The sequence below is a fragment of the Galleria mellonella genome, unplaced genomic scaffold (genome assembly GCF_026898425.1).
Source record: "Galleria mellonella isolate WM207_F2 unplaced genomic scaffold, CSIRO_AGI_GalMel_v1 utg515, whole genome shotgun sequence".
In the NCBI taxonomy this organism is placed as follows: domain Eukaryota; kingdom Metazoa; phylum Arthropoda; class Insecta; order Lepidoptera; family Pyralidae; genus Galleria; species Galleria mellonella.
Window position 1 is genome coordinate 416,517 of NW_026442107.1, and position 11,322 is coordinate 427,838.

At 34.0% G+C, this 11,322-nt stretch overlaps 1 protein-coding gene across 2 annotated transcripts; it reads right to left on the reverse strand.

The window, feature by feature from the left end:
- Positions 1-272: 272 nt before the first annotated feature.
- Positions 273-11,041, reverse strand: LOC113522496 (kynurenine aminotransferase). 2 transcript variants are annotated; one of them, XM_026908191.3, is made up of 10 exons: positions 10,896-11,041; positions 10,603-10,752; positions 9,479-9,632; positions 8,917-9,043; positions 8,619-8,728; positions 6,158-6,401; positions 3,663-3,829; positions 2,246-2,432; positions 1,527-1,690; positions 273-692 (listed from the first exon to the last, which is right to left on the reverse strand). In XM_026908191.3, exons 1-10 carry the CDS (start codon positions 10,919-10,921, stop codon positions 618-620), a joined length of 1,404 nt encoding a protein of 467 aa, XP_026763992.2. In that variant the 5' UTR covers positions 10,922-11,041; the 3' UTR covers positions 273-617. The 2 variants fall into 2 exon arrangements, with proteins under 2 accessions (XP_026763992.2, XP_026763993.1); XM_026908192.3 differs by having other exon boundaries at positions 10,892-11,033.
- Between the last annotated feature and the right edge of the window lie 281 nt (positions 11,042-11,322).

Here is an 11,322-nt window from a genome sequence, read left to right on the forward strand (position 1 = left end):
ACTATTCTAATAGTTAACTTTTTATGATAATTTTTTACCTCCATAGTTATAAATTAGAGATCTATGATGAGTTTAAAAGTTTTCAAGTACTTATCCGGATTCAGATATGTATTATATATATTGAAATAATAGGCATAACAGACAAAACTAAATAACTTTTTCTATGTAGCATAGACAAAGTTATAAAATAAATATTTTTTTATACAAAGTGCATTACATATTTATTAACGTAAGTTTCATAAATTACTTTAGGCAACGCTTCAAGTATGTCATTTGTTTTTTTTTTAGGTAAATATAAAATCATTATCACGGACTTCAATAAATTTACCACATCAGTATTTCGATATTGGAGTCGATTTAAAGCTAGCATTCCTCTATACCTATCTCTGAATTTAATATTTTATTTTGATAATTCCGCAAAATTGCTGATGTATGGGCCAGAATAAATTAATAATTTCGACTTAAATATATAAGCAATTTAGATTGGTCCTTAGAACAAAGATTAAATTGAAATTTGAATGATACGTTTAGAGAAATGGCGCTTCAGAATCGATTCTACTGTTTAATATATATGTATTGTTACTGAGACACCTTAAATATACTATCACAAGTTGCATTCAATGTATGCGATCTGTTTTCTTGCTGCTCCATTCTTTTAATAATTTCTCAGTCAAAGCAAGATTCTCGTCTTTCTGTAAAAATACATACAATAATATTGCTTCAATTGTGACAAATTTAATATAAAACATGGGAGTAAATCGATATTTCATAGTGAATTAAGTTGCAGAATTTGTGAATATATCATCAAATTTTTTTTATACAACTATGGTTGTAAACAAGCATACAGCCCGCCTGATGGTAAATGAGGTTACCGTTTCGAGATAGTTAAAAAATTAAGGTAATTTTACTTTATATGGCAATATATGAAGAGTGCCATAAGCATATCATACCATATTGTTGTAGTACTTATGACTAAGCATGGGTAAGTGATATTTGTTCTGTAGGGGAGAAGAAATTGTTAGTGATGGAGACTCAACCCATTTCCTAGCAATAAATCCTGTAATTGTACTTAATTTTAGCAGAACTGTACGATCATTATTGGCTTTTAGTGCCCCGCCAATGTATTAGAGCAGGAGGGATTGCCATTCTAATATTACCTATTGAAAAAGCTCGGCACCGCTTTGATATGTATATACTGAATATTCCCTGAATATTGATGGCGGAAAAAGGTCATCATCTATATCGATATCACCCACATCTATATTCATTTTGACTGGGTGCCTCATCCTGATATAGTGATATTGGCTAATAGCTATTTAATATATTCCTTATTGTACCAATATATAGTTACAGTAACTACTATACTATATATACATATTGTTGTATCTTTTAATTTATATGTTTATTTTAGACAATTTTAAATCAAACCCTATTCATGACTACAGAACGACAACACCTTTCCATCAGATGGGTCACCTGCTCTTTTGTCATTCGATATTGCATAAAAAGAAATCTTAATAAATTACCTTGATAAAGCAGAATCTGGCGTATTTCTCTCCTAAGTGTTTATGTTCCTCTGAGTAAAAAGCACTAGGCGGTATAGTCAGCACCCCGGCCTCTTTCGCGAACTTTTTCGTGAATCGATAGTCTTTATATTTATCCTTCTCGGAGACTAGGTCTATTTTCTTTTCTGAAACAGATACAAGCTCTTCAGGCAAGTGGTGAACGAATCTATAAATGGAGTCGTTATCACGAGTCCATGTATTGGAAAAAGACATTGGACATCGTTGTCTCATTCTTTTTCATGGTCTCGCTTGTGATGACGTATTCCATCGATGGATTAGTTTGTAACTTATGTAGAGGGACTGGGTCTAGACAAGTGGCAAGCGAATTCGTCGATGGAATCGACATTGCTAACGAGTTCGTGAGTTGGAATGAGTCACCCGGTGTTGCTATCTCATTCTATATCACGGACTCGCTAGCGATGTCGATTCCATCGTCGAATTCGCTTGCCACTTGTCTAGAGGCCCTGGTGTAGTTTAAAATATGTATTTTAACTAGTAGTTGCCACGCTCGGCTTTCGGTGAACCATGTTTCGTTATTGGTCTCTTATGACACTTACGGGAAAGGGAGGGATGGTGTTTTCTATACCGGGACCTACACGGCCATTTATCATTCAAGTATATTTATCTATTTGGACACATCTTACCATATCAATGTACGATGCATCGGCGTATGTACTAACCTAAATCAGTCCAGTCGGCAATAATGAAGTAACCACCATCCGGTACTGTAGGCTTGAACCCGCTCTCCTTTAGTACCTTCACAAGGTAGTCTCTTTTAGCGAGAAGCTCGTGGGCCAATGAGACGAAGTAGCATTCTGGTGAGTTGTAACGAGCTAGTTCAAACTCGAAACTGCGGGCTACGGCTTCCTGCGGTTAGAATAACGATAAATTAGATAATGAATATTGTAAAATAATTAAATTAAATTATTCCTAGAGGATGTGGCGACAATATTTTTTATTAGATTGATGATAATGGAATCCTAATCTCCAGCGAACCAGCGAGTAAAGATAGCTGAAGACCTTGCCATTAGCAAGGTTAGTTGGCTTATTATGAAAAACTAATTAGGTTATCCCTGAAAAACACCGGCGTTTTCACGGCAAATATGGAAACCATATATTCTCCGTCAATGTCTGGTTTCTCGTAATTCTATATTACAGGGAATTCTAGTTTGAGAAATAGATTATTTATTTATTTATTTAAGGAACACCAACAGTATATTGCATTATAACATATAGGTATAACAAACATTAAATATAATACAATATTAATGCACATACCTATTATAGGTATTCACAGCATTTACTTTAACATAGACAGTGCGAAAAAATGAAGTAACAATTATAAGGAATTAAATAACACTAGTATTACGCTATAAAAACTTATTTACGCAGAATATATAGAAATTTATGAAGAAAATATTATATCATATATAAGAATAAATTAGAGTTTTTGTAAAATAGTGAAATCGGGGCCATAGGCCCAAGATTGATCATTATAATCATTGCTTATATTATAAACATGAAAGTGAGTTTATTTGTTACTTCTTAGCGTCTTAACGGCTGAATCAATCACTATGAAACTTGATATATATATATATATATATGTATGTATTATATGAAATAGAGGATTATAGGCTACTTTTTATCTCAGTTAATAAACATATCGCGATCACGCGGTCGAAGACGCGGCGAAAGCTAGTATGTAGGTAAAACTTGAACCATATTTTCCTGCGCCGTTCTAGCAGTTGTTGCAGAAAGTTGTTGCAAACTACATGTTTGATATAGACGGATTTGACAAAGAAATAAAATGTAGTTTTTTAAGATTGTCTATGGAACTAAAAAAAAATTGTAATATAATTTATTTAACGTGTAGATCCCGGCAGAGAGTAAGCCCTTCCATTCCCATGAGTGTCGTAAGAGACGACTAAGGAAGCTTTTACAGTGGAGGGCTGGACACCAGCGTCCCTCTTAAAACATCACTTTGTCACATTGTCAACCTGCCTGCCAAGTGTGGCAACTACTGGCAAAACCCCTTTATGGGGAAGGCTATTTTGAGCAGTGGACAGTTAATGGCTAATACAATACACAATGATTTACCTGTACAGGAGTGCAGCAAGTGTACACGCAGTTCTGATGCACCACTTGGAGATTCGTCATCAAGTTGGCGGGCCCGTACGCCCAGCCGATCTTCCATCCTGTCACGGAGAAGGTCTTGCCCGCTGACCCTATCGTGATGGTTCGCTCCCACATCCCGGGCAGGCTGGCTGTAGATTTATAAACATAAATACTGTTCAAAATTAACTATAGAGGGAAAGGGATTGTTAGTAATTGGGTTCAACAACCCCATTGCTAGCAATATACCCTATCAGGTTGATCTCCACGCTGTTCCCTCTGGAAACCTTGGTTAATTCTTGTTCACCTTTACCTATCATCTCATTGATGCCTCGACAGCGTATATTAATAGCGCGCGTATAATAATAGTGGGGCTACCATTCCATTCTCACCCATTAAAAAATCATATCTAATATCATCATCATCATCATCATATCAGACGTTAATTGATCACTGCTGAACATAGGTCTCTCTCACAGACTGCCATAAGAAACCGTTCCGAGCTACCTGCATCCTCTGACTCTCTGCAGTGCAATTGAGGCCGTCGCTCCAACTACGAAGTTGGGGGGGGGGGATACTGATAGTGCAGGCCAAGCTACCACTCCAATTTCATCAATTACAAAGAAAAACATCGGAAATAATAATAAAAAATTTTTATCTGAAAAAAGTTTTATCAAAATCGGTCCAGTAGTATAGTTTTGCCACAATTGAAGTTGGTTCTTTTTTTGTGAAATACAATTTCTTTATCGTAACACAAAAAATGACGCATTATTCGCTCATGCTAATCTTCTAAACCATTCTTTTAAATATATGTTTGCTCCAATTTGACAGAATAGTTTTTATTGAAATAATAAAATATGGACCCGGCAGGTGGCGGTAGGGAGTACAAAGACGTTTGCCGGGTAAAGTAGTGACAATTTAAATTTTCTTAATTGACAATAGGCTGCCAATAAACGACTGCGTAATTACACTGAACTATCACAATGGAGGTCATGCCATTAAGTTCCCATGATACACGTGACCTTAGATATTATGAGACCTATTTATCACGCGGCGCGATTCATAAGAAACTAGCGGTTTTACGATTACATCACATTATAGTGCGTAATGTGATGAATGTGGCTGTCGTTAGAAGCGACTAAGGGAACTTAATGGTCCACCGATGGGCGGTAGCGTCCCTTTTAAAATATCACCAATTCCTAACTTTTTTTTCCTTTTTTTATACAATTTAGAATGGCAAACAAGCTGACGGCCCACTTCATGGAAAGTGGTAAGACATGAGCAGTACCATGGACATAACAGTGTATACTGTTTCGCCCATGATACCCCCCATGCGTTGCCATTCCTGAGGACTCAGGTGTTATTCCTCTGTACCCTGTAAATTCACGCCATATCCCACCGTTCAAACCTAGAGATAAATTAAAAACTTTCTCCTATTAGGAGTCGCTTATTTTATATAACAGATAGCAAACAAGCATACGGCCCACCTGATGGTAAGCGATTACCGTATCCTATTTATGCCTGCAGTACCAGGCCCATTACGTGCGCGTTGCCGACTCTGAAGAAACCTCTTTACCTCTCTTTTTATGAACCATTATGATCACAAAACCCATTGTGATACTTAGTAATGCTTATAATAACTTGCGTCGCTATCACAATGAGTGTGAGAGCTAAAATTATTTTTAAGCGTTAAAAATAAGTTACCATTAAGAGATTAGGTAGCCCTTGGAAAAACCTCGCTTAAAAATAATTACACACAATTCATCGAACGGAACTAAAAAGGCTCACTAAAGTAAAGCAGACACAATAAATATATGTATTTATGTATTCTAAATATTAATAGTTGTAGCACTTCAGCTGCCCGCTAACGGCATGCTTTCTCACTGTATTGGGTTGACTGGAAGAGATCTCTGTCAGAGAAAAGTCCACCCTTGCTCACGACATTTTTAAATGCATTACACCATATGTAACTTACAAGTGTAATAAAGAATATATATACATACAATAATGGGGTCAATTTTGAGGCGCCATTATCTAAACCTATATATTAAAATTAAAATTTCAATTTTATATTACAGCGAAATCTTTATTGTAGGACCAATATGAATTCATTTTGTGAAATAGATTTAAGTCAACATTTTCATAAGTTTATGTTGTGATGGTTCATAAAACAGGAATTTCGCGAAATTATCAAATTAAAATATTTGGTTAAATAGAGAAATAGCCGCCTCAGAATCTGCCCCTATGTCCCACTAATACTTGAATTAATATTACATGCACTATTTGAAATAAGTGTTGGCTTATTATGGCAATTTACCAGACATTAAACAAAATGGTTTTCAGAGGACACCTGACTGGTGAAATTGCTAGCAACAGGGCTGTTAGAGCCCATTACTAGCAATCCCTTTTCCCAGACAGGATTTTCAGTTCTTCCACGACTTCCCTTGACCTAATATATAGAAAAAGAAACAAAAGCTTACCTATTCTGATATGTTTATGTGGTTTGAACACCATCCATTCATAAACTTCATCGGAGAGACAGAGCACATTGTGTTTCTTGCACAAGTCCGCGATCAGTTCCAATTCTTGCTGTGTGAAAACTTTGCCAAGCGGGTTGTGGGGGGTGTTGAGGATTATCATTTTGGTGCGAGGGTTGAAGAGTGAGCGCAGTTCTTTCTCATCAAGGACCCAGTCTGCTGAGGTTATGTCACTTTTATTCGTTCTCTGGAAGAATATAATATCTTTCTTTAAAGGCAAACTATCTGATGGAAAGTGATAACCGTTGCCTATGATAATGAGCAGTACCATGGAAATTACGAAATTACTTTTTTTTTATACAACTTAGAATGGCAAAAAAGCTGACGGCCCACCTGATGGAATGTGGTAACCGTCGCCTAGAGACATGAGCAGTACCATGGACATAACAGAGTATACTGTTTCGCCCATGATACCTCCCATGCGTTGCCATTCCTGAGGGCTCAGATGTTATTCCTCTGTACCCTGTAAATTCATGACATATCCCACCCTTCAAACCGAAACACAGCTATGCAAACACAACTGTTTCACGGTTGAAACACGAATGGGACAGAGGTACTCAAGCAATCGACTTTTGTACAAAGTCTCCCTTTGGTGATACATTTTTTTTGTAATTTTTGTTTCTGCTTAATTTTCTACTGCATGTTAACCTTCTACTGTAACTTTATGAAGAGAACAAAAAGTATGTATTTATCAAATATACGGATATGTGTGTAGGAGGCCGATCAGCCTAGATTGTGCATATCACTACACAAGGCGCAAGTTCATTACACTTATATGATAACCCCGTTTGTTAAACGGCATATTTCTATTAATACAGTGTCGGGTTTGATATGAAAAACCAGTGTACGCGATTGTAAAACAATGAATGATAAGACGTGACTTAAGTTTGTTGTTTTTGTGTGTAGCTCTTGTCAAGTAGTAAATTAATGTGTGCATACTTCTTTATTACGTCAATAGGGTTGCCAACTTGTTACAAAAATACAAATAGCTTTATTTTGTTTGAAAAGTGGTATAAAGGATGGTATATACATTATAGTTAGACATTCGGTAATTTTTTTTACTACTGAAGAGCCCTGCGATTGATCACGATCTCAGCTGATGAAAACCGATGATGTGGTCCAAGATGGAAGCTCGGGGACCTACGAATAATAATAATTTTTACCTTACTCTCCCTATCACCCTTCGTAAACTAATAGCTAGTTAGGTATCTTATCTTATATTCGCATATGGGGTCAGTTAAGCCGTTGCACGTCGGCCCATTGGGATCTTTTGTGTTTCCCCCTACCTTATACCATCATTTCATAGATCATATGTGTTACCTTAACGATATCCCGCGGCTTAAGATAAAAGTAGCTAGTTAGGTAGGTAATTGTGCTTGATTATCTGATGAGGTAGTGGTTAGAGTCAATCTTAAATTATAATGGAGAATATATATTACTAGCTGATAGATAGATAGATACTCTTTATTGTTTCTTCTAAAAGATTACAATAGTAAACTTATTATAAATATAAACAATAAGTTTACCGCGGCTTGGCCCGTGGTCGTATCGTGATATTAAAAGCCTGTAAGCTTCCTAAAAAAATTTGCTATTAAAAGTTGAAAGATTTTTTCAAATCCGACTTGACTCGACGTAATTCTAAAAGGCGTTTAAACAAACAAACTCTTTCGCTTTATTATATTAGTATAGATTTTCATTATTTTTATTTTTAGCAAAATTCGTTAACTGCTTGGTAGAGATGGTAAATCTTATGTTGTTTTATGTATTATCTATTCTTATGTACATGTTGTGTGTGATTAGTAACAAACAAATAAACGATATATCTATCTATTTGACAACCCTAACAAGGGCAATATTATTCAAATCGGACGCGAGTATCACCGCATCGTAAGGAATCATCGTTATCAAGAAACTGAATGAAGGCCACATAACACCGACAGCGTAATAGAAGACAGATATTCCATCTTGTTCTGTCAATAATGATAGTCCATTATGCAAAGTACCACGATAGATAATAATACATGATTAAAAGTACCTAGCTACCAGCTGCCTAGATCCATAATTTAACATTTATTAAATGTAGTAAAACATTTATGTAGTTATATGTGTAGGTTACTATTATTACTATTTACATATATATATATATATATATATATATATATATATATATATATATATATATATATATATATATGGAATATGGAATAATATGCTTCATTTTACTTAGCTTAAGTTTTATCTTTAGTCATACAACCCTAGAACATTCTAGTTTTCTTTCAGCTTCTCAAAAGTGGATTTTAAGAGATCGCTCTATGGGACTAATCCGTCATTGTATATTAGAGTCGGATATCTATTTCATTTTGATATTATATATATATAAAGAAAAAAAAAATGTGTGACTTACAGGTTGTAAAGCAATAAATTTAGGGATGCCACCAGCGAATTTTATCATATAGTCGTAGCAATCGAAGAATGGCTCGATGACAATCACCTCATCACCATTGTCCACGTGACCTGAAATTGTGTCATTGTAAAAATTAAATCAAGAAAGCAAAATCACACACATATTTTTCGTCACTTATGCATATTACTATTTTTTTTAACTGGCAAGAAGTTAGACTGTATGTTAGTATGGTGTTAGATAGAAAATAAACATTATTTTTATGGAGTGTAAAATATTGCTCCGGAATATATCATATTACCTAAAATGGCAGAGAATAAAGCTTCATACGCTCCACTGCCAACCAATATTTCATTTAATGGATCTATTTGTTTTCCTACTAATGGCGAGTATAATTTTGCTAAGTTCTGCACTAGTCTTGGGTGACCCTGAAAAAAAAAATGTTTTTCAATATGGGGAAAAAATTGAGTAATTAAATGCAGTAAATTAGTTATAGCAGTAATATCCTGGAGATACATTTGAAAGAAAATTAACAAAGGCACCTGTTATATTATAGTGATTTCAGTGCATTTATATATTTTTGCATGATTAGCCACAAGTCCAAAAAATTACCCTAATTTCTCCAACCACATTTTTTTTCTCAATACTGTGCTGTATGCCAACTAATTTTAAAGATGTGAATTGACACATTCAGCACTGTGCAGTGAGTTCAAGAAATTGCATTGTGTAGCACAGTGTTACCCATGTCTACTCTTTGGTCATCCAAAAAAATAACAGTAAAGAAAGAAATTTGCAATTAGTTATGCCGAAAACAACCATATCTTATGGCCTATATAGGAAATATATTATAATTTGGTACTCACATAACCCCTGGTATACTGGTTCAGCAATGGATTATCACCAGTGGTGATTTCAGCAAGAGCTTTAGTGACATGTTCTGGTGCATGATAGTCGGGGAACCCCTGTCCAAGGTTCACAGCTGGTTTGTATTCTGAAGCTAGTGCAATGTACTCCACCCTATAAAGTTTATTCTTTTAATAGTATGATAATATTACATACTTATGATCTATATGGAAAAAACCTAATGAATATGTAAATGGACAAATAATTAGATAAATAAAAAATCAATTAATAAATAAAAAAAAAAAATAAAAAATTGAGAACTTTTTATTGTTTTGATTCAATCATTTAATTAATTTTTATTTGTATATATTTCATTTACAGAATAGGTACCTGCATTTTCTCATTACTTTGTTAGCATTTATTTTGAAACACACTCTCAGAATAAATACATAGACGGACAAAATCTAAAAATAACTATTTCCACTTTTATTAAGACCCTCATATTAACTTTTCTTAAATATCTCCCATGCACAGAAATTGTCCAGTTACAATTATACAATACAATTTTATCTTAATTTCAATCTTTATATCTTAGATCTACTGAAACAGACTGTGGAGATCATATTTAAATTTAAATAATTGTCTTTTTAGAATTTGGAGTTATCTATTATCCATCTATTAATGGGCATTCTAGGTAATGTGGTTGTGGTTGTTTTCTATCTGACATGGCAGATATATTGCTACAAATAGACTTCCAATCCCCTTCCTTTGCCAGTGTTTATGTTTACGGGTTGTTTGTAGGAGTTGAGATGTATTAATGGCACTATTAAAAAAATATATGTATTTTTTCATAATGGATTCAGGACCATTCATCAATGTCATGAAAATTTCCCTTTATATAAGGTCATTGCATAGGTTCTGTGAAGAGGTTTTTTTTGTTTATTATATGACATTATTTTGTGTGTTGCCCCGGTTTCAATTGTTAGTACTTTTGATCAGTATGTGGCCTAGGATTTAAGGATCAAGCTCTTTTTAATTTAATTCTTAGGACACTAGAATTAATAATAACCTCGAATTTTGAGAACAATAATCGTACTTTCGAGCGTAATTTAAAAATTAATAAACATAAATAAATGGAACTCACCAGACACTTTTGTCTCCAGTGCCGTACCGTGCAGGTAACTTGAATTTTTCAGACATTGTAGAACCACTTCTATTTTGGATTTTTAATAATTGTATATTTTTTACAGCACTGTTATGATTTATTAAAGCGACGCGAAGCGTGTATCTCCAACTATACATTATAAATTTTGATGATAAGTACGTGTAAAATAAATAAAAAACTTTTTGTTGATAAGATTAAATTGACAGTTGTAAATACCTAAGCTTTGTATGTATCTACAAAAGTCAAATTGTTTACATTAAATACCTACCTACCAAGAATTAAACGTAAAAATATTCATTTATACGTTAACTTATTATTCAGAACGAATAACAATTGTACAATATCACAAAAGGACTATTTTAAGTTCTGTAGCAACAAAGTCTCTCTAACTAATCTGTGTTGTAATGACAGATTAGAGTAGTGTTGCCAGATATAATGGATCGGAATTGCTAAATGATAAAAATTTGACTTTTAAGTAGACTAAAGTCGCATCCATATTGCAATAAAAATAAATTTATTTATTTTTATTGAAATATGGATTAAAATCGCGTAAATTACTATATTAAATGAATGAGTATACTTTATTTGCATTATACAATATAGGAAATAAGCAAGACAATTTACAAACACAACGGTTTTTGGTCATTAGTCAAAAACTACATGGTATAAAAATAATAGAATAGAATAATAGATTTAATT

Coding starts and splice junctions, on each gene's coding strand:
- LOC113522496 (XM_026908191.3), bottom strand. CDS start 10,921: ATGAATATTTTTACGTTTAATTCTTG. Junction 8,729..8,916: donor TTTATTCTCTGCCATTTTAG/GTAATATGATAT, acceptor ACACAATTTCAG/GTCACGTGGACAATGGTGAT. Junction 3,830..6,157: donor ACATAAACATATCAGAATAG/GTAAGCTTTTGT, acceptor ATAAATCTACAG/CCAGCCTGCCCGGGATGTGG.